This window comes from Phocoena phocoena, chromosome 20 (assembly GCF_963924675.1).
Source record: "Phocoena phocoena chromosome 20, mPhoPho1.1, whole genome shotgun sequence".
NCBI lineage: Eukaryota > Metazoa > Chordata > Mammalia > Artiodactyla > Phocoenidae > Phocoena > Phocoena phocoena.
In genome coordinates, this window is record NC_089238.1 from 15699692 (window position 1) to 15722585 (window position 22894).

A 22894-nucleotide genomic window follows, 5' to 3' on the forward strand; every position below is an offset into this window, starting at 1 on the left:
TCCTCCTCCCTTGGACGCCTCCCTCTCACAGCCCATAGACCCCAGCCCCTCTCAGGTCCTAACCCTCAGACCCCTCTTCCTCCAGCCCCTAGGTAGTCTTCAGACCCTCTTCCCAAGCCCCCAGACTCCTTTCCCTGGCCCAAATCCTATCCCCGTAGCCCTTACACCCTCTCTCCCAGACGGAGTGCCCAGCCCTCAGATTTCCATAGATCCTCTTCACTCCCAGACTCCCTTGGACCCCTGACCTGTTCCGTAGCTGTCCCAGAGCCCACCCCTTTTCTCATTCTAATGCCTCTCTCCAAAGCAGACCCCTTCTGAATTGCCTTTTTTTCTCAGTCTACCCCCCTGGACTCCCAGCCAGCTCTGTCTTTATTGCCCGCCAGAGATCTAGTCCTTCACTTCCTCATGCCCTCATGAGACCCGCTAGCTGATCCCTGGCCAGGAGCTGAGTCCAGAGCCCACAGATGCCCTCATGATACCCGCTAGCTGATCCCTGGCCAGGAGCTGAGTCCAGAGCCCACAGATGCCCTCACTGCGTTCTCGCTTCCCCGTGGAGCTGGGCTCCGTTCGGGATCCAGGAGGCCAGGTGGGCCGTCTGCATCGCCTGGCTATGGCCAGGGGCCCAGGCTGGGGCCTCACCTGGCTCCTTCGGAGAGGTGAGAGTTTGGCTGCTGGAACTGCCTGGGGGGACAAGATCAAGGGGCAGAACGGAGGGTGCGACTTCAGTTGGCCAGTCAACAATTGTGTAGCAGGTACCTATCGTGTGCCAAGGCTCTGTTGTCTGCGATGGCGATTTATGGGTACACATGACCTTCTGGGTCATTGTGAATGAAATCTAATATAAGAATTTAAGAGAGTGATGAGAATGGCGTAGAAAGGAGAGGTAAAGGGGATGGCCTTTCAGATAGGGTGATACCTGGGTCCCACAGTACGAGTCAGTCATGCAGACAGCTGGGGGAAGAGCACTTCAGAAAGATGGAATAGCCAGTCAAAAGGCCCTGAAGTCAAAACACACTGGGTATGTGTAAGTAGCAGCAAGGAGCAAGGGGGCTCAGGGAGAGAACTGAAGCTGAGGGGGCAGCAGGTACAGACAGGAAAGGGCCTTAAGAGGGGTGTGAATTTTGTTGGATTTTGTTCTGTGTGTGATTGGAAACCATCGGAGTTGCAGGCAGGAAATTAACACCATCAAATTTAGTTTCTGTTTTTCATTGATTTTTGTAAGTTGATTGTGTATCCAGCCACTTTCTGAACTTGCTTAATAGTTGTAATTGTGTGTTGATCCTTTTCCTTTTTTGTTATCTGCAGACGGTGACAGTTTGGTCTCAGCTATTCCATCTTTAAACTCCAATCTCTTTTTCCTGTCATAAGGTACTGGCCAGAACCCCCAAACCTTGCTGTCAATGGACATCTCTTTCCTTGTTCTTGATATTAAAGAGAAGAGAACTATGTTTCTGCACTAGGTACCATGCTTGCTCTTTGGGTTTTGGTTTGTAATTTTTATCAAGTAAGGAAGTTCCCATCTATTCTTAGTTTTCTGCGGTGGGTTTTTTTTCTCCCTAATCATAAGTAGGTATTGAATTTTATCAAGTGCTTTTTTCTACTGATGCAGTTGTATGTGATTTTTGTCCTTTAATTCATGAATGTGTTTTGTTACATCGATAGATTTTCTTTTGTTGAATCATCCTTGCTTTCTGGGAATAAATCGATTGGGTTACCCTTTTTACTTTATTTAGGGGCTTTGCGTATATGATCATAAATTGAATTGATATATAGCTTCATTTCTGATTCTGGAAACTCTCATCTGGTTTTGGAGTTAAGGTCGTACTAGCCTCATAAAAATGAGCCTTGCCCTCTTTTTCTATTTTTCTGTTTTGGAACAACTTGTATAAGGTTATATGTGAAATGAAGTGATTATCGTAATGATTATATTGTGAAATGATTTGTGTTTTAAGATGCTCCCTCTGCAGGGCAAAACAAATGCAGAAAACCAGTTAGGATGCCGTTGCAAAAGATGGCAGGCTACTGAGTAAAATAGGATGCAGTAAATATGATATTCAGAGGTGCCTGAAGGACCACATTTGGAGGGATTTTGCGGCAGAGACCAAGCTAGGTTGGACCAAGTACATTGATTAATTAGCTGTGGCTGCCAGTTACATAGGAATGCAAGGACAGAGACACCATGGGTATATGGGATAGAGTCTGGAGGAAGAGGCACTCAGGGATGATGCATGCAGAGAAACAGGGCTTGGGACGTGATGCGTGTGGAGATGAAGGGTTGGGAGGGGGGCTCTGAGCAGGATGACGGTGAGTAGGGGATTGGCAAGGGCATGGAGGCTGAATCCAGAGGAGGTTACTACCTGGATTCAGCTCTTAAATGCAGTGTTCAAAAATAAACTTGAGAGATTTCGTGACGAAATCCAGAGAGTTTGCTTTTCTTGAATTTGGTGCTGACCACATGGGACCCGTATTCATATAGTGAAGTAGAGCTGGGTGGAGCCTGCCTGCCCTAGACGGTGCACGAGGCTCCTATAAGCCCAAGTGCCCATGAAGTCCACCTCCTCCTGGCCCCTGGGTACCTTGGTGTGATTTTGACACCTCTGGGATGGGGGATGGATATTGGCATAGCAGGTAGATGTCACCTTGTTCCAGTTCTGTGGACTTAATGGTGAGGACTGTGGTGAGATGGATTCTGAGGCAGAGTCCCCAGCAGCTGGAAGGTGGGCGTTCTAGGACATAGAGACGGAACCTGGAGTCAAGGATCACCCAGTCAAGGAGGGACTGTGGGGGCAGGGAACTGGGAGAGGACCTCTGCCCCCGGAGTAAAGGGCAGGGGTAATCCTCAACCTTGCTGCCCCTCCGTTGTCCAGGTAGATGGTGAGAACTCTGCTGGGCAGACGGCGCTCTTCCTCGCGGCGCTGCTGGGCCACAGCTCTGCCGTGCAGCTTCTGCTGGCCTTTGGTGCCAGCCCCAACCAGTGAGTGGACAGGTGGTGATGCCCCACACTCCCAGCGCCCTGAGTCTGAGTCCCAGGGAGCCTGAGAGCCAGGGCTGTCTTCCCCAGAGGCCTCTCTCCCTCAGACCCCCTCCCATCCCCAGTGACCAGCCCCCACCTTGTTCTCTCAGTTCGCCCCTTCTTATCCTCCAGTGACTATTCCCATTCTCCCACTGCCTCCCATGCTCACCGCTATCCTCTCACCCTCTCAGACTCCACTGTGTTCCCAAGTGAGCCCCCCGTCTTGAGAGCCACCTCCCATGATCGTAGTGACCCCTTTATCCCTCAGTCCTCCCACCCTGCCACCGCCTGTCCCTTTCCTAATCCACTACTGTTCTCATCGTTCTGCTGCAGCCGCTGCCTGGACGGCAGCACCTGTGCACGCGGACGCCTGCTCGGGCCGCAGCCTGGTGACGCTGCACGTGCTGCAGGCGGGGGGGACCTGCGTCTGCACGACCCGCAGGGTCGCACCCCTCGGGAGTGGGCAGAGCAAGGCGGTGCCAAGCAGAGCTGGGAGGTGGGCCGTGGCCGGGGTGGGGTGAGGGCGTCGGGGCAGGCGCCCCACCCTGCCTCACCCCACGGGCCACCCCCTGTCCGGGTGCTGGAGCCGTTACAGCTCTGCCGTGCCCACACATCAGCACTGGTGCATGGCAGTGAGTTGGCACCCACTGCCCCCCCGGGCCAGTTGCAGGCCAGCTCTGGACAGAGCCTGTGTGGTGGTGTGCGGCTGATGCAGGCCGACAGGTGACAGCCCACATCCTGAAGCCTGCCCACCCACCGCTCCCAGCTACCCTGGACTTACTCTCAGACGGCCCTTTACCCCAGGGCACGGAGGCCGGAGCAGATCAGGAGAACCCCCCAAATCCCAGCCGTAGGGTTCGGCCAGGTAAGCGGGAGATGTTGGAGGGAGTGGGGACCACTCCGTCCTCCTCCTGCCTCGTGGTCCCGCTCCCCACCCCCAGCGGAGCAGCTTGTGGCCACTGGGGCTGGTAACAGGTGGACCCCGAGGAGCGGCTGCCAGCCCGGGGCGAGCCCGACCGCACCTATGAGAGCAGCTCCCACACCCTCATGGCCAAGTGAGAGAGAGACCCCTCCCACACGCCTGCCTGGCTGTGTAGCAGAGCTCGGGGGAGAGTCCAGCTCTCCTCTCCCCTTACAGGGAAAACCCCCTTGTCTCAGACCCACACTCTCCCCCTCCCCGTTTCTCCAGCCTCCTGTGGAGGGGCCACCCCGTGCCCGTGACCGTGTGGCAGCGGAAGGCACCTGGAGCCCAGCCTGACGTGCTGTTGCCTGACCTTCAGCACTGCAGGTACGTCACCGCAGCCTTCCCGCCAGGCCAGCCCAGTCCTGCAGAACAGTCTCCTGCCTGCCCTCCCGACTCAAGTGTTTCGGAAACAGAAGCGCAGGGAGTGTGGCCGTGGCCGCGGTTACAGTCTTCACCTCTGGGCCAGTGCTTGGCATGAAGCCCTCCTACTGGTGTGACCCCTCCCCACGGGCAAGTGGGTACCCAGTTCTGTGCACTGTCTTGTAGGCCTCTGAGAGGAGGCGGGCGTAGGGAGGGATACCACAGACAGGGTGCTGGTTCTACCACTGCCACTGTGACCCGGGGTCTCGGTTTCCCCTCCCTCTGGTGGCTGAGGCAGATCGTCAGCCCCTGGTGCGTGGTGATCTGTGCCCGAGGGCAGCCCCCTGCCCCGTGTGGGTTGGGGCCTCCTCACGAGTGGCCTGCTCTCCGCCTGCCCAGAGCCCTGCACCACCCCAGCCTGTTGCTGCTGACGGCACTGAGCCCCTCGGCCGACCCGTCGGGGCTGTGCCTTCTCTTCGAACCCGTGTGGCTGGGACCAAGAGAGGGGGCCCCTGCCCTGTGCCGGCCTGCTGCCTGGCCACCTGCCGCTGCAGGTGCTGGAGGCCCTGCTGTTCCTGCAGGCCCGCTGGCATGCTCCTGGAGGCCTCAGCTCCCATGCTGTGCAGCTGATGCGGCCAGGCCTGGCCAAGGTGGGCAGCCTGGAGCACGGTCGCACGCTGCACCAACTATGGCTGCGGCCCAGGTGAGTGCCTGCCTCGCTTGCCTGCCCCTGCGTCCCTGTCCGGCGGCCACTGGCTCACCAGGTTCCTTGGCCTCCACAGGCCACGGCAGGGCTACCCGTGGGGAGGCCCAGGCCCAGGCCCAGGGCTGCCCCCACCTCCCGAACTGTACCCGTGGTTGCCGCTTGAGCTCATCTGCGGTAACACGCCTGCCGCCACCTCAGACCTCTACAGCTTCTGCATCCTGGCCCAGGAGGTCTTCACTGGTCAGCGAGTGACCCCGCTCCCTGCCCCAGTGAGGCCCCCACCCGTTCGGGTCCCCCAATCATGCTTCCCTGGGCTGGAAGAGAAGGGCCTGAACTGGAGGCCGCTGAAGGCTGAACTGGAGACCGGTGAGAGCCCAGGTCTGGACCCCCTGGTGCTAGCCCCCCACCAGGCCCTGGTTCGGGCTGGGCTGGGTCTAGGGCCTGCTGACCACTGGGGCAGCCTGCAGAGTACACAATACCTGCTGAAGAAGGCCATGGCTCAGGTATAGGGCAGGTCGGCCAGGGTGGGTGGTAGCCCTGGAACCTCAGGCAGGGCCCATGTCCCACACCCAGCCTCCTCTCCACAGGACTCAGCCTCTGAGGTGAGCTCCCCAATGGATTGGACCACACTGTACCCTTCACCCCAGGGGTCTCCACCAGGTTAGAGGGCAAGGAGGGGATGGTAGCAGGAGCTGTGGGGCACCTGGGCAACCATGCCAGCTCTCTGCCGTCGCTCTCTGCAGGTCACGGGCCACAGCAAAGTCCAGAGGGGTGCAGCCTGGGACTCGGGCAGCAGCTCGAGTCCCAGCCCCAGCCTCTGCCCAGGGCACAGCCCCACAGCCAGCGTCAGCCTGGACCGCTGCCTGGAGCCCAGATCAACAGTATGGATACCCTGAGCCCTGTGCCACCAACCATTTGCTCACCTGTGACCCCTCCCTCCAGTTGTCACCAACCCCAATTTCCCTGGCTGCCTCTCCTCTGACCAGGGACCCGCTGGGACCCCCAACTGTCCACTCGATGACCTGTGACCCCCAACCAACCCTGCTTCCCCCAGGGCCCTGCCCTGTACTCCAGCCTTCAGGACTCAGCCTCCCTGCTGGGGACTCAGAGCTCTGAGGAGCAGTTTGAGAGGAAGTTCTCAGCCAAGATCCAAGCCCTGCAGGGGCCGCGGTGGCACACACACAGGGCTGCCCTGCTGACCCCCAGCCCTGTGAGCGCACCCCCTGCCTACTGACCCACAGGGAGGCTTCCCACACCCTGGAGACTGCTGGCAGGGAAGGCCACGTGGGCAGGTGAAGCAGAGGACCCTGAGCCCAGCCCCTGCCCCACCCCACCCTCCCAGGGCCATCCTGAGCTCCGTGGCCACCAGGTGGCAGCTCTAGTCTTTTATTCCTGCAGGCGCCCAGTCCTGAGCTGATCAGAGGAAGTCTCTTCTCCAGCCTGCAGAAGTGAGAAATGGGGCACTGGTGGGATGGCCACAGGCCCCTTCCTCATCCCTGAGATAACCCTCACCTGCCCGCCCCCCACCCCGCCCCCCACCCCCAGGATGGATCTGCTGGAGCTCATAGCAGAGCTACAAGGTGGATGCCAACTTGAAGACAGGCCCAGGCTCAATCCCACTCCTGACACAAATTGTTAGGGCACCCGTGGCCCCTTCTCTGCACATATTGCCCCTCAGAGTCTCCCAGGAGTGACTCGCCACTTAGCACCTGCTGAAATGATAAAATGAGAAAGCAACCCATCTGTTACTGCCTCTTTATTCACTGAGCCTGGCCCCAGCATGACACTAGCAGCCACATTTTCACCATTTTTATTCATTAATTTTGTCAGATGGTTTAGTGGGGTATGTGGGGGGAGATGGCAGGAGCTGTCCCCCCACCCCCTGTGCACAGGACAGGACATGCTGGGAACTCCTGGAGAGAAAGGGAGGACAGGGAGTCAGCCTAACCCTCTCAGATTTGTGCAAGAGCCCCCAGGATGGAGGGTGGTGGGGTGATGGGCATGCCCTTCAGCCCAGGGTAGGTAAGCTATGATAACAGGTTAGGGACCCACATCAGAGGCAAGTTACAAAGTTAGAAACCTGGGGTAGGGGTCAGGAGCTCAAGAAAATACAAAACAAGGGATTAGGTTGGACCAAGATCAGTGAGGGAGAAGAGAAAGGAGGAAGGTCTCTCCCAGCTCTGGCTCAACAGTAGCTTCGGGTCTGGCCCTCAGAGTGGAAGGACCAGCTGGGAGTGGGGTAGGGGGGTGGGGGACCAGCCCCCTCCCTTCCTTGCCCCCCATTCCTGTACAAGGACCCTCGGTGGTGCTCGCCCCCCCTTCCATAGGCTGGTGGGGCTGCCCTGTAGGGGAGAGGGTCTGGAGGGCCCCAGGGCCCAGGCACCCTGTGAGGGGTGTGGTGGCCCCAGGGGGCCCGCTGTTTCTGGGGGAGGCGGGGGGCTGGGGGACCAGGATCAGAGCGGCTTCTGGGGTGGGCCGGAGGGGAGGAGGAGCTGGAAGAAGCGGGTGAGGGACCCCTGGGCCCTAGGGCTAGGTTGACATAGAGGGGCTCAGGTCGGGTGGGGCGCCGGGCAGGGTGCTGGGGGGCTGAGTAGCCAAGGTGGTCGTGGGGAAAGCAGGAGGGGGGTGGTGGGTAACTGAGCAGGAAGTCGGGGGACCTATGGAGTGGTGGTGATTGGCCAAGCATGCCATACGAGGCATTGAGCCTATCTGGGGGCATGGAACGCAAGGGACTCCAGGACCGGGTGGGACCAGAGTAAGGGGACCCCTCGCCTGCCTCGATCTCATAGTACAGGTTCTCTCCTCTGTCCAGTGGTGCAGGGGGACCCAGGGTGCTCCTCCAGACTGGGGCTGGGGAGCTGGGCTGGAAGGATGGGGAGCCAAGGGGGTACAAGCCTGGCCTGGGGACCCCGAGGAAGGATGGTAGGCACTCCCGGGGGGCTGAGGAGAAGAAGCCAGGGGTAGGAACCTGTGGGGGGACAGAACACAGGAAGTGGGCTGCCATCTCTGGCACATCCCTGTACCTCCCACCTGTCCTGAGCTGGGCACTGACCTGGGAAGGGCCCCTGGGTCCCCTCCTTGAGGTCCCCGTGGGCCGCTGGCTCCTCACCAGGCTCCCATCGCTTTGTTGTCTTGGTAGGGAGGGTGGGGGTCCCGGAGCCCAGGTACCTGGGTGGGCTAGGGAGCGGGGGGGTGGCCCACTCCCTGAGGTCCCTGGGGGCTCACTGCCCACCTCCAGGGACAGCGAGCCATGGAAAGGGGAGTGGGGAGCAGACGGGGTGCTGCCCTGCTCCTGCTGACTCTGTCTCTGAGCCACCTGCTGAGCCCGCTCAGCCAGGGCCAGGGCCATGAGGCGCGCTGGGTTTTTGGGAGGCGGGGGCGGGGCCCCCCCAGGACGAAGGAGGGACAGGGGTGGGGGCAGCAGCAGTGAATCCATACCAGCACCTAGGAGAGGAGTGGGAAGAGGAGTCGGCAGGGTCTTGGGCGCAGCCTCAGGGCTGTGAGGGTGCGGGATCAGGTGGGCTGGACAGTACTCACCGTGCTGGCCTTGGGCTCCCCGGGGACCAGGCAGTGCCAGCTTGCTGCAGATCTCCTGTTGGCAGGTGTCGCTCAGCTGGGCCTCAGCTCCACGCAGCAGCAGGGGGATGAGATGGGGGCGCAGGCCTGGGCTGGGGCTGAGGGCTGGCGCTGGGGTGGCCGAGGCAGGCGTTCCTCCAGCCCCCAGCAGCTCCAGGACAGCGGGTGGCACCGATACAGCCAGGGGCTCTGAGATGTCCAGGGCAATGGGTGAGGCAGGGCCGGTGGGTCCACGGGGCGAGAGGGCCTGGGGGGTCACCCTGGGTGGAAAGGCAGAGGCGGGGGCCGGGGGTGCCGGGCTGGCGGGAGGTGCAGGGTCCCCTGGGGTGGGGCTGCTGCATCGAAAGGTAAGGGGATCAAAGTCAAGCCCCCGGAGCCCCTCCAGGCAGCGGGGTGGGCTGAAGTCCAGCTCGTCCCCATCATCTAGCCAGGCTGAGGCTCGGTGTGAGGGGGAACCAGAGAGCGCCCCCAGCCCAGCTGCGGAGGACTCGGAGGTCTCGGAGGACTCGGAGGTCTCAGAGGACTCGGAGGATGATAGGCTCTCGCAGGAGCCAGCAGGTGCTGGGCCCACAGGAAAAGCATCACTGCTGGAGTGGGGTCGCCGTAGCCTGTGCAGCCTCTGGAGGCCTGGAAGGGCAGTATGGGGGGCGCAGTTAGGGGTCAGGGGTCAGAACTTTACATACCTATATGCATCAGTGAGAACAGGACACACCACCCAGTAAGTTGGGGAAATAACATGAAGAGGCACGTCCCTGGACAGGGTCACAATGGCTGGGAATCCAGGGAGAGCTGTTCAGCCTCATGGGTGATAAAGGAAATAAATGGCAAGTCCATGAAGAGAATCCTTCCAGACCCAAAGGCAAGAATGAAGTCTGACGACCCCACTGGCTGTGAGCATGAGACCAGCAAGATCTCATACACAGTGGCTGGGAGTACAGCGTGGGGCGACCACGTCTGGGAAATACTTGGGCCTTGTCTTGTACAGTTGGACGTGAGCATACCGTACAGTATGCACCTCCACTCCTGGGCAAGCTCATCAGAGCCCCCAGATCCATCAGGAGGAGGATGGACAAGCAACTCCCAAGGGGACACCCACACATGGAACACTAGAGAGTGACGGAGAGGAAGGAGGCTGAGCTATACTCAGCAGCGCGGATGGCAGCCTATAATGTAGTGGTGAGTGAATCCACACATAGCACGATACCGCTTTTAATGGTACCCTTTAATTAAAGTTTCAAAACAACGAGAACTTCCCAGTATGTTATTGACGCCTGCACCTGTATGTGATAAAACTGTAAATGCAAAGGGATGAAGACTATCAAATTTAGAGGATGCCTGTGGTGGGGAGGCAGCAGGTGGGAGGGGGAAGAGTTCGCAGGTAACACAGTGGCGCTCTTTTAGTTCTGGCCAGTGGGTTCATGGGTGTTCATTATACTATTTAATTTTTTTCAAAAGGGATGAATAAAAGACTTTGAAAGGACGCTGCATGGACCAGTGATCATAGTGCATCAGGAAACAAGGGTGAAGCTTTATCCAACTTATTGTACCTATGGTCCAGATTAAAAACGAAAAAAATCCAAGACCCCCAAATCTGAAAACACCACTTGGAGGCCAGCTCAGGGCCCCAGTCCCTCCCAGCTCCACCTGGGCATAGGCAGCGCTGCCCTGTGCTCACCAGCCCCGCTGGCCTGCGATGACAGAGACTCCTCACTCTTGGTAGATCTCAGCGTGACAGTGTCAGGTCGGCTGCCTGCAGGGAGAGGAAGAAGGGTCACGGGGGGCACTACGCAGTGCCTCTCTGACCACCACGCCAGCTGCCCGGCCTCTGACCTGAAGGTGGCGGTCGGGCACGGGTGCCCCCTAGCCAGGGAAGAGGCTTCTTTCGGGGGATGCTGGGGCCCCGGCCCAGGGCAAAGAAGGTCTTCCAGCTGCTACCCCCAGGCTTCCGCTGTTTCTCGCCTCTCTCCCCTTTCCTCCTGGAGTTTGGGTGAGACACAGGAGGCAGGCTGAGAGCTGGGGCCCCCCGGCGAGCCCCTCCCCTTCCAGGCCTCCCACTCACCTTTCCACAGGTGAAGCTGGTGCCTTGGAAGTTGTGGGCTCGGTGGGCGTCCCCAGCCGGCCCTGGGTACGAGCCTGGGCTTCCTCCAGCGTCAGCAGGCGAGTGGAGGGGCCGCTGCCCGCAAGGGACTTGGGCCTGGGGAGGAGGCAGCGGCCTGGGAAGTCGGGAAAGGGGGCAGCCGTCAGCTCTGGGACCATTCAAGGCCACAGGCAAAGCCAAGCGCTACAGCCCAAGCCCCGGCCCAGCAGCGTGCCCACCCGGGCTGGCAAGGCAGGGGGCCAGGGCGGATCAGGCGGGAACGGGCGGGCAGCAGGCAGGTGAGGAGGAGGCGTGAGGCAGAACGAGCTGATGAGGAGGCAGCTCCCAGCAGCCAGCGAGGACAGCGGCTCTGGCTTCAGTTACCTCGAGCCAGAGGGCCCTCCGACGTGCTGAATCCTGACTGGGCTGGGGTCCGGGGCAGGGCGGGGAGTCTGGGTGGGGCTGGGGCGGGGTCAAGTCTGGGGACCTCCCACCTCCTCCCAGGTGGACCCAAGGCCCCGAGCGCCCCCAGGAGCTACAAGGGGTGAAGGAAGAACGATGTCCGGGCCAAGAAGTGGGGATCCTGAGCGTAGGAGCTGAAATGAGAAGGGGGGGGAGGGGAGGGAGAGGCCGGGGCGGGGTCCTCAAGGAGCCAGAAGGGAGGTCCAGCTTCAGTGGGATAGGGATGGGGCTGGGAGCCCACCTGCCCTCCCGCTGCAGCCCAGACAATGAGGGGGCAGTAGTCAGGACATCGGGGGTGGATGGGCATACCTGCAGGGTCAAGGCCAGCAGAGGTGAAAGTGTCGCTGAACAGGACGTCCACATGGGTGAGCAGGAATTCCACCACCACCGACTGCACCCGCACCTCCCGGAAGGCTGCTGCCCCCCCCAGCCCCACTGACTCCAGCTCCATGGACCTGGATGGGAGGACGGGGAGGGTGGCCCGGTGCCTCGAGCCCCAGCTGGTGGGTTCTGGCCAGGCGAGGTAGGGAGCCTTAGAAGCAATGACTATCATTCAATGTCTCTGACCCTGTCAAACTAAAACTGCATTCTCAACCCTTCCCCAAACCTGCTCCCTCCCTGCCTATCCCATTTCAGTCAGTGTACTTCTTCTAGTGGTTCAGGCCAAGCACCCTAGAATTGTCCTTGGCCCGTCTTTCCCTCACACGCACATCCAGTCTCAGCAGACCCTGTGGGCTCCACCTACAAAGTCTATCCAGAATCTAAACTCTGCTCCTCCACTACCCCCACCCTGGCCCAGCCTCCATGCTCTCCCTCCTGGACCATCACACAACCTCCTCCCTGGTCTCCCTGCTCCCATCCCGCCCCTACAGTCTGCTCCCCACACACAGCCAGAGGGAGCCTGTGAACCCCTGAGTCAGATCAGGGCCCTCCTGGCTCAGAGCCCTCTTCTGGCTGCATTTCACTCCTGGTAAAAGCCAAAGTCCTCACCATGACCCACAACCCATAAGTCCCTCCCCTACCTGTTCCATCACCTCTCTGACCTTACCATCTCCTCCCCCTCAACCCCTCCCTCACTCACTCAGCTCCAGTCACACTGGCCCCTCTGCTGCTCCTCCAAAACACTAGGCCCTGACCCAGCCCCAGGACCTTTGCACTTGCTATTCCCTCTGCCTAGTTTGCTCTTCCTCAGATATCCACATGGGTCCTTCCCTCACCTTCTGCAGGTATCAACTCAAATGTTACCTTCTCAATGGAGTCTTCCCCACCCACTTCATTTAAAATTGTAAACCTCTATATTCCAGGTCTGTCTTTATTTTTTCTCCTGTAGTTCTTATACCTACCATGTACAATCTATTTCATTTATTTACTTATCTGTTTCCCAAGAACTGAACTCCTCCAGAACAGAGAACTTGCCTGTCTTGGTCACCATCAAATCCTCTGGGGCTTACCCTGCTGCTGGCCATGGAAGACTTCTTCCTGAAGCCTTCACTGCCAGTCTAAACATTTCGAATGCCATGGCCCTGCAGATCTCCCTTCCCCACTTTGTAATCTTTCTCCTTGCCACTCATCGCCATCAGACAGCGCTCTGTGTTTTTCTTGTAATGGTTCACTGTCATCTCCCGCATGAGAATGTGAGCCCAGAGCACAGGTTCCTGCTCACTACTGTGTCCCCGGTGCTGAGAACAGGGGCTGGCATACTGGCATCCGACACTTAAGAAATATGTGAAATGAACAAGAGAGCAAAAGCTGGGTGGGTTCCTGGGGTGGGGGAGGGGGAGGGGGAGACTCAAGGCCCAGCCTGTGGGAGGGAGCTAGGGCGGCAGGCTGGTGAGCTGCCAGCTTACCGTAGCAGGTTGGGTGCCCAAACAATGGCCAGGTTGCGGGCATGCATGCTGGTGTTGGCACTGTGTCTCGCCATGCGGGCCAAGTGCCTCAGCAGGTACTCCAGGGTCCTGGGGGTGGAAGCGGAGGGGGACGCCTGAGCCTCAACTCCCTTGGGAGCCCACCACAGCCCTTCCCTGCCCCTCCTGGTTTACCTGTAGTGCGGCGGGGGCAGCTGCTGGATGACGTCGTGGACCCGCACCAGGCGTTCCTCCTCCCCAGGCACTGACATGGCTTCCTGAGATTGTGTGAGCATGAATGAGGGGGCCGCACGCCTCCCAGCACCCTCCAACCTTGCCAGCACCCTCACTCACGCTGAACTTCCCGTAGAGCTGGTATGTGAGCAAGGGGTTCGGCAGCTCTCGGAAGTAGAGCTTGCAGAGGGAGGACACGCTGTGGATGTCCTGCAGGAAGGCGGGGCCAGACAGTTCAGGGATCCTCTCACTGTCAAACTCATGCCTGAGGCCACCAGGTCAAGGAGGAGGAAGATTCGGGTCAGAGCTAGCCCACCTGGCCGTGTCCTTCCCCCGCCCCCTAAAGTGTCCACAGGTGGATGCAATCCTCTTCCTGTGCTGGACTCTTCAGAGGCTCTCAGAGCCTTACTGAGCCCCCCTTCCCCCCAACAACCCTATGTGCCAAAGACAAGGGCACCCCACTTACAGAGGAGGACACTCAGGTGGGAGATGCCCTGCTTGTAGCTACCCAAGGCTATCTGCCTCCACAGTGTGACCGGGCTCTGTCCACAAAGTTGTGCCATTTTCCTGGCTCCAAGAGGTCACACTGGAAAATGCAGCTGAAATCCCAGCGGCCCCTGCTCACAACCTGGCGGTGTCCCACCCTCTCAGGTAAAAGCTCTATGCACGTGACCTCGGCCTCATCTCTCACTGCCCCAGGCTCCACGCTCTTGCTTCACGGCCTCCTGTCAGCTTGAAAGCCCATGACTCACTGCTTCCCACCTCTTTGACTGTTGTTATGCGTGCTGCCCCTCCTGGGCTCAGAACCCATCCTGTGGCTCCCCTCTTACTCCCAGTAAAAGCCCAAATCCTAACAGTCATCAAAAAGGCCCCCCATGGGGCTTCCCTGGTGGCGCAGTTGTTGAGAGTCCGCCTGCCCATGCAGGGGACACGGGTTCGTGCCCCGGTCCGGGAAGATCCCACATGCCGCGGAGCGGCTGGGCCCGTGAGCCGTGGCCGCTGAGCCTGCGCGTCCGGAGCCTGTGCTCCGCAATGGGAGAGGCCACAGCAGTGAGAGGCCCACGTATCGCAAAAAAAAAAAAAAAAAGGCCCTGCATGCTCTGCCCCTAATCATTTCGCAGACATCATCTCCTGCTGCTTTCCCCTCACGCTGGCTGTTCCCTCCAACGTGGATAAGCACATGGCTCGCTCCCTCACCTCCTCCACAGCGAGCTCTCCCCCAGGAGGCCTTCTCCGCCCACCCTACTGAAAACCCCAATACCTCCCCCCCCACCGTTTTCTTATTATGATCTTGCTTACCCCTGTCTTTTTTCCTCCACACCACTTGTCACCTATTGTAAACTCTCTCATTTCCTTGTTTGGCTCCCCCTCTAGCACGTGGGCCCCGTGAGGGCAGGATTTTCTGGTTGCCTCATTCACCACTGCGTCCCCAGTGCCTAGCGCTTGGATGTGGCAGGTGCTCAGTGAAGGCCGACCCCTCTGCTTTGAGTGCTTGCTCTGCTCTCACCTTTCAGACCTCAGCTGGGGTGTCACTTCCTCAAGGAAGCCTTCTCTGCCCCCACCACGGTCCAACCCTGCCCTGTGCCCTCCCAATAACTCTGTGTCCCCAGCACATGGCACAGGGCCTGGAATAGAGATGATGCTCAATAAATGTTTGCAGAGGGAAGGGGTTGGTGGAGGGTCCTTACCGTAGCCTCTGGATGTTGGATGACACACCCGAGAGCCGATAGATTCCATCTACCACCCCATGGGCCTCGATAAACTCAGAGCAGCAGCGAAGGACCTGGGGCACTGGGAGAAAGAGCGGGGTCAGGGCTGGGCAGGTTGCAGCCTGGCTGGGAGGATCGGGCAGGGCAGGTGGGCCCGGGCCTCACCATCCTGGCCTGAGTTGCTGAGGTGCTCTCCAAGGTCACAGCCGAAGACCCTCTGCCGCAAGATGCCCCGCTGCCGCAGCCGCTGCCGGGAAGGGCGGGAGTGCATGAAGGTGCGGAGGAGGCCGGCCAGCTTCCCACGCGGCCGGGGCACAGCTGTGGGTGTAAAGGCGGGTCAAACAGGGTCAGTGCAGCCCCCGGTCTGATGGGGTGGGAGGCAAGGGCCTCGCCCCTCGTTTGCATTACCTGAGGTCAGAGAGGAGATACCCTGGGGAGCTGGGACACCACCCGGGGGACCGTCGGCATCTGTGGGGCGAACAAGCGGTGGAAAGGATGGATGGCAGACAAAGGATGCAGGAGGGCCTCCCCACTTTGCCCAAGACACTCACCCCCCTTTAGTCCTGGACCCGGCCGCTCTGTGAACAGCTCCACACACTCGCTGGGGAAGAATCCGACCTGAGGAGGGTTTGGGGTCAGTGACTGGGCCATCTGAGCTGGCGCGGTGCCCCGACCCCACGTGTCCACCCCAAGCCAGGCTCACCTGGAAGCCCCGCTTGCCCCGCCACCAGCTCCGATCCTCCGTGGGCGGCATGTCGATCACTGAGACAATGTCTCCCACCTGGGAGTGGGCAGGTGTGAGGAGGGAGGGTCAGAAGGCGCAGGGGAAGTGGGGACCCAGCTGGAGTCTGCTCCTCCACAGCCTCACCTCAAAGGACAGCTCGTCTGGTGCCTGGGCTGTATACCGCTTCACCACATGGGCAGCGGCCACCGCAGGGATGTTGAGTGAGGCCTCCTCACTGAGGAGCAGTCGCCGGCCGTGGTTGTCCAGCTGAGATGGAAGAGAACGTGGCAGGGAGAGGCCAGAGAAAGGCAATAATAAAGACAGAGAAGGTTCCTCCATGCCCAATGGAGGCCACCACCTGTCTCCCACCCAAGAGCCCCTGTCACTCAGAGCTATTGGTCAAACACCTACATCCTTGCCCCTCCCAAAACAAGGCCCTTTCCATGTCCCAGGACTCTCCTGCCCAAAGTCTTTCTGATACACCCCTGCACCCTCGTCCTCCATAGCAGACACTGCACATCTGCTATCTAAAAACCTGCTGCTTAGGGCTTCCCTGGTGGCGCAGTGGTTAAGAGTTCGCCTGCCAATGCAGGGCACATGGGTTTGAGCCCTGGTCTGGGAATATTCCACATGCCACGGAGCAACCAGGCCCGTGCGCTACAGCTAGTGAGCCTGCACTCTAGAGCCCGCGAGCCACAACTACTAAGCCCATGAGCACACTACTGAAACCCATGTGCGACAACTACTGAAGCCCGCGCTCCTAGAGCCTGCCCGTGGTCCGCAACAAGAGAAGCCACTGCAATGAGAAGCCCGTGCATCGCAACGAAGAATAGCCCCCGCTCCCTGCAACTAGAGAAAGCCCACGTGCAGCAACGAAGATCCAACGCAGCCAAAAATAAAATTAATTAATTAATTTAAAAAAAACCAACCCTGCTGCTTTAAGCCACTCTTAGCCCGGCATTCTGTGAGCTACAGCCAAACCTATTTCTAACCAATATACCTTGAAATTCTCACATCCCTACAGCTCAACACCTGTGCGTGCATGCGCGCACACACGTCTTTTCCTCATAGGCAAGCGCCCACACAGACACTGAAATACCAGCGTCTCCTCCACTCCTACTCGTTTCTTTCCTGTGCCCACACACACCCTCCCAGGCTCGTTCTTGCTCCCCAGACATTCCTCATTCACTCCCAGCCCAAGCCCTCCTGCCCGGGCCCACCTCCATCCAGGTGAGCACGGGCCCACAGTTGAGGTTACTGTCCACCAGCCCTGACAGGGTCTCCAGGTACTGCAGCAGCAGCGGCACCAGCATCTGGGGGCAGGCGGTCAGAGTGGACTATGTGAGAAGACCCCACCCAAGACAGCCCACTGCCCTCCTATACTGCCCTAGCTCGCCTCTGGCAGAGCCGAAATTCAACTTGTACGCATGGGTGCTGCTCCGTTCGCTCTTAAGTACTGAAATGCTGTTATATCAATTGGTTAAATAAACTATGCTAAGTCCCCGTGTGCCCCCATTGGTCTGGCCATTCTGACCCTTCCATTGGAGCCCCCGGGAACTCCCTATGATCCTACAACTAAAAGGAGTCTCCAGAACCCTGCTGCAGTTCTAAGGCCTCTGACTGGCTGGGACTCGGGCCATACCAGTGCTTAAATATTGATCTATTCCCCTGCCTTGATGGTTTCACACATCTCTGATGAGGACACACCTTGGCTGAGGTAGGGGCTGGGACAACAAGTAGTTTACCTGGGCAGCCCTGGCACCCTCTGGGGGTGGGGGAAGCTCTGGGAGGCAGGAAAACCTCCGGTCAAATATGCACCGGTGGAGGTGGGCGTCCAGGGAACGGAAGTCATCATAACTGCGGAGAACTGGCCAGGAACGGCCCTGTGGGAGCGGGAAGGACAGGAGGGAGCAATGGTTCCATTACCCTGAGCTGAGGACTGTGGCAACCAGTCCGCCAGGCTCGATGAGAGGCAGGGGTGGGTGGCCTCACCTGACAGGTCACCTGCACCCCAAACACCAGTTCATTCTCTCCAGAGAAGCTGGGACCTTCACGCTCTGGAGACAGCAGGAGCTGTAGAGGGAAACAAAGGTCCAGGTGAGGGTCTCACTTTTTTTCCAGCCCTGACCTCTCCAGATCGGCATTATCTAAGGATGGGTCTGTGTCCCCCTCCTGAGCCTCCCCAAAAGCAGGGCCTCGTGATGTCTTAGTCAGAGTACAGGGTCCTGGCACAAAGCATACACCTAACAAAAAGTTGTTGCTGAATGAATAAAAGAACAAATGAAAGAATGAACAACTCTCCCCTTCTGCCCTGCAGCTCCTGCCACTGAGCAGCCAGTCCCAAGGGTAGGTTTCAGCGGTAAAGTGGCTGATACTGCTTCAGGGCTGGGTGGGATCTTGCCTACCCACCTGGTACTGCCCCCATACCTGAATGTGGCCGAAGTCAACGTTCTCGTAGTGGAAATGGGCACAGTCAGCCAGCCGGGGAAAGGGACCTCGAGGAGCCGAGAGCCTGGGGGACAGGTGACAGGTCACTAGTGGCTCCTGCGCTTGGTTCCCCTCCTAAGTTGAGCCTCTCCCTCACCTCTCACCTCTTCCCAGGCTTGCCCTTCACACTGGGCCCCCCAGCTGGGGGCAGGGGCTGCACTGAGCCTTCCCCTGGGCCATCCAGGCTGTCAGTGCTGCGAGCCTGTAGAGCAGAAAGAAGAATCAGAGGCCCCCAGAGATGGGGGCAGAGAGACAACGGGAGCATTGTTATCTGTCAATTGCTCCATACACTGCCCTGAGCAGGGAGGTAAAGGCTGGGCTGAGGGTAGGTCTGCTTCTTCGTGTGTGGTCTGGGGTGGGGGGCTGGCAGAGCAGGGCCCACGGGTGAATTAGGGAAAGAGCATGTTGGTACCATCTCTCCCCATTTAAAACCCTCCTGTAGCCCCAGCAGAGTACAGTCATCTCCCGTATGTGCCTCTCCACGCCTTTCATAGACATCTGGACAGTCACTGCTCCCATCTTATCAGTCTTCCTGCTTCCACCTCTCCCTCCCAGCCAGCTTCTTCACAGCAAGAGCCTGTATAACTTTCACAAAACACAAATCTGCCTCTGTCTCTCCACAGGTCATGAATCTTCAATGGCTCCCTGTTGTCTTTAAGATAAAGTCTAGGGCTTCCCTGGTGGCGCAGTGGTTGAGAGTCCGCCTGCCGATGCAGGGGACACGGGTTCGTGCCCCGGTCCGGGAAGATCCCACCTGCCGCGGAGCGGCTGGGCCCGTGAGCCATGGCCGCTGAGCCTGCGCGTCCGGAGCCTGTGCTCCGCATCAGGAGAGGCCACAACAGTGAGAGGCCCACGTACCGCAAAAAAAAAGAAAAAAGTTAAAGTCTAAATATTCTGGTCTGTTTACCTCTCCAGCCTCATCTCTTCCCACTGCCTCTGCTCTCAGAGCTCTCAAACTTCTAAGAGTCCAACAAAAGTACCATCTTCTCATTTCCTTCTAGGGCTTTGCAAAGGCTGGTCCTGCTGCAAGGAACACTCTTCCCCATCCTTTCCCTGTCTTTTCACTTATCCCTCAGGTCTCAACTCTCATGTTCCCACCTCTCGGAAGTTCTCCCTGACCCTTCAGGTTGTGTCAGACTCCTCTTCTGGACTCCCGCATCCCCTGAGCCACCCCCATCCCAGGCTTGATGTTTCCTGAGCTTCCCTCATTACAGCCTTGAGCACTCTGAGATGTCCCTGTCTGGTGACAGTCCAATGGAGGAGTCCATCTCCCCCACTGGACTGGGGCTGAGTCCCTAGTCCCCCAGCATTGCCCAGCACAGAGCTGGGCACAGAATTGATGCTCCTCACAGGTTGGGTTGTGCCTGATTCCTCTCTGGGTCCCAATGCCCAGTGCCAGCTCAGTCCCACAGCAGGGGCTGGGTAAAATCTGATGAATAAATTAACCATCTGCCAGATGAGGATTCCTCAGACTGGGCTCTAGCCTCTCCCTCCTTCGTATCTCTACAACGCCGACTTCATCCTTTGGGTCTCACCCTTGGGTGGGTCCCTCTCCAGCCCATGAAGCTCCCCAAGGCAGGAGGGGATCTGACTTTCTCTGTGCCTGGAGCAAAGGGGCTACACAGAGGTCTCAGTGAATGTTAAGTGAGCGAATGAGGGAATGAATGGATGAATGAGCAGGAACAGCAGGGTGGGAGAGGGAGATGGTGGGGGAGGGTGGATGAGGACAAGAAGATGGAGAGGACCCACGGATCACATCGGGGTACAATGCACGCTTGGGATTAGGGTGGAGTAGGGAGGAGGGTAGAAGATGGAGAGGCTGAAGTAAAGGTTCAGGCTGATGGGGGATAAGGGAGGGTTGGTTGAGAGGGACTGGGAAGGGGTGAGAAAGACGAGAAGGAGAAGAAAAGGGTCAGGCTGAGGATGAAGCCGGGTGGGGGTGGGGCTCAAGAATGAGAAACCGGCTGATGGTAGGAGGAGGAGGGGTCTAGGCCAGGGAGGGGTGGAGGCTGGGATGAGGACGCTGAGGATGGCTCTGGGATAGGGGCTGTTGAAGGACCCAGAGAGCCTCAGCAGGCCCCTGCGGGGGCCACTTGGAGGATGCGGGGTCCTTCCCTGGACCAGCCCTTTTTCCTCCCAAGTCTGGGTCTTCGGCCACTGTCACCCCCATCCAGGGCGTGGAAGGGGGATGCGCGCTGAGGGGGTGGGGCTCGGGTAAGAGCTCGGGCCCAAGACCAGGCCGGGGTACGAGAGGGACCGCGGTGAGGGGTGAGGGGCGGCGCAGGCCGCGGGCTCGGGCGGGGCCGGGGGCGGGGCGCGCGGGGCGTGGCCCCGCGCGGACAGACTGACTTCGCCGACAGATTGACGGCCGCGTGGGCGCCTCACCACCATGGTCGCGTAGCCTCCTCAGGCGCCGGCCGCGCTGGACCCCTCGCTCGTCTTCTTCGTCGCCGATGCCGCCGCCATGGCGACACAAAGGGGAGGGCGCGAGCTGCGCGCGGGCGGCTGCAGGCCCCGCCCCTAACGGCCGCCCAAGGCTCCGGCACTAGCCTCACAGGGGCGGGGGCAATGGGGGACGCGGCGGAGCGTCTCATTGGCTCCACCCTTGGCCTTAGGACGACGCCCCGCCCACCTGGCGGATTTTCATTGGCTTGGGTCTCATTTCTGGCTCGGTCTCTCCGGTCCCGCCCCGCGAAGTTTGACAGCGCCACGCCTATGCCTGCTTTTCATTGGCCGTCATTCCCCTCCTGAGACACACCCTCAGGTTCTTTATGCTTTGCTTCTAACATTTGTAACACTAAGCTGTGGACCCCTCCCTTAGTCCACTGTCAGTGACCGCTCCTCTGCCACTTTCAATTGGCTTCTCCCATGGCCTCAAGCTTTTCTCCATCCCCTAAGCAGCTCTTCAAAGTCTCGATCCTCTGACCCCACTTTGTCAGTCCTTGACCCCTCCCCTGCCCACAGAATACTAACAACATTGGCCTCTGGATGTTTTTCACTGGCTCAGATGCCCTGCCTGGGACATAAGCCTAGGCAATCTGCGACTTAGCCTCCCGCTACTCACTGGACATTTTCCTTGCCTCCTCCTCTACTGCTTCTTACAGGCTGGCCTCCAGCCTTGACTCCTTTTTCCTAGGAATAAATTTAGCCTGCGTGCCTGAACATGACCACGCCTCCCATATAGCCAGTCCCAATTGTTCCCGCTGTTGACTGAGGCTCAGAAAACACTCTGTAGGGACTTCCCTGGTGGCTCAGTGGTTAAAGATCCGCCTACCAATGCAGGGGATACGGGTTCGAGTCCTGGTACGGGAAGATCCCACATGCCGTGGAGCAACTAAGCCCGTGTGCCACAACTACTGAGCTTGCTCTCTACAGCCCGCAAGCCACAACTACTAAGCCTGCATGCCACAACTACTGAAGCCTGCACACCTAGAGCCGGTGCTCTACAAGAGAAGCCACTGCAATGAGAAGCCTGCGCACCGCAACCAGGAGTAACCCCCGCTTGCCACAACTAGAGAAAGCCTGTGCGCAGCAACAAAGACCCAACACAGCCAAAAATAAATAATAAATAAATTATAAATAAATAAATACAGCTCTCTGGTCCCTGGACCAGGTATGTACATTTTAAAAAAAAGAAAGAAAGAAAAAGAAAACACTCTGTAACAATGCCCTTTTCAAGAGAATTTGCCATTGGTCATGCCCTCAACAAGGCCCTCGAAGGTACATCCTTGATCCACCCATTCATTCATTCAAAAACTCTGATCGCTTAATTTGTGGATATATCGGTAACCAAAACAGGGGAAAATATAACCTGCCCACATGGAGCTCAAAAGCTAGTGGGAAAAGACAGTTTACAAAATAAGAATTTTAAAATATAGAATATTAGAAAGCGATAAGTTCTATGGATAAAATTTAAGCCAAGATTGGGGAAAGGGAGTGCTTGACTGGGGGGTAAATTTACAGCTGCTTATTTCAGTTTATTGAACTTGCTGACCTCACTTCCATAACAGGGATTTCCCACATGAATTTCCCTCTGCCCGGAGTATTCTCTGCGTGTCACCCCCACCCCCACCCCCGCCATTAAAACACGACTGCAAATTCTTTCACAGTCCTCTCATGAAAAGGTAGAGTCTATCTCCATCTGGGCAGGATTGTGACAACTTCAACCAATAGAGAATAGGAATGAATAGAAATTGACACTATGTGATTTCCAAGGCTATGTAGTAAAAGGCAAAGGCATTCTTCGTCCACTGGAATGACTAGCTCTGGAGCCTTGAGGCATCATGTGAGAAGTGCAACTCTGCCGAGGTAGTCGTGCTCTGAGGAAGCATAAACCACATGGAGAGACCTTGTATAGGCACTACAGTCCGTAGTTCCAGCTTAAAGTCATCTGAGCCCTGATGTCAGACTTGGGAGTGAAGAAGCTCCAGAGATTCCGCCCCCAGCTGTCAAGCCACCTTTGTCTTCCCAGCTGAACCCCTAGACATCATGGAGCAGAGACAAACTGTCCCCAACTGTGCCCCGTCCAAATTTCTGACTCACAGAATCCATGAGCATAATAAAATGATTGTTTTATGCCACTAAGTTTTGGGGTGGCTTGTAACCCAGAAATAGCAATTAGGCTGGCCCTTTGTTAGTTATTAATTCCTACCTGTCTCAGCTCAAATATAACTTCCTCAGGAAAATTTCTAGGTCCCACTCACCCCCCAAGATCAGATTCTGCTACTATAAACATCTT

The 22894-nt window shown here is 58.2% G+C and overlaps 1 protein-coding gene across 2 annotated transcripts; it reads right to left on the minus strand.

Moving 5' to 3' along the window:
* Window positions 1-7228: 7228 nt before the first annotated feature.
* On the minus strand, window positions 7229-19762 carry ARHGAP33 (Rho GTPase activating protein 33). 2 transcript variants are annotated; one of them, XM_065899373.1, is made up of 21 exons: window positions 19699-19762; window positions 18261-18366; window positions 18097-18181; window positions 17662-17742; window positions 17415-17552; window positions 16890-16982; window positions 15814-15936; window positions 15649-15726; window positions 15497-15563; window positions 15354-15413; window positions 15111-15263; window positions 14925-15027; window positions 13357-13501; window positions 13198-13280; window positions 13006-13113; window positions 11468-11613; window positions 10679-10832; window positions 10450-10595; window positions 10295-10369; window positions 8581-9246; window positions 7229-8487 (listed from the first exon to the last, which is right to left on the minus strand). In XM_065899373.1, the coding sequence occupies exons 6-21, from the start codon at window positions 16980-16982 to the stop codon at window positions 7229-7231; spliced, it is 3459 nt and encodes a 1152-aa protein (XP_065755445.1). In that variant the 5' UTR covers window positions 17415-17552; window positions 17662-17742; window positions 18097-18181; window positions 18261-18366; window positions 19699-19762. The 2 variants fall into 2 exon arrangements, with proteins under 2 accessions (XP_065755445.1, XP_065755444.1); XM_065899372.1 differs by lacking the exons at window positions 17415-17552; window positions 17662-17742; window positions 18097-18181; window positions 18261-18366; window positions 19699-19762 and having other exon boundaries at window positions 7229-8011; window positions 8096-8487.
* Between the last annotated feature and the right edge of the window lie 3132 nt (window positions 19763-22894).

Coding starts and splice junctions, on each gene's coding strand:
- ARHGAP33 (XM_065899373.1), bottom strand. CDS start 16,982: ATGCTGGTGCCGCTGCTGCTGCAGTACCTGGAGACCCTGTCAGGGCTG. Junction 10,596..10,678: donor CCAGCTTCACCTGTGGAAAG/GTGAGTGGGAGG, acceptor CCCAAACTCCAG/GAGGAAAGGGGAGAGAGGCG. Junction 9,247..10,294: donor ATCGCAGGCCAGCGGGGCTG/GTGAGCACAGGG, acceptor CTGCCCTTCCAG/GCCTCCAGAGGCTGCACAGG.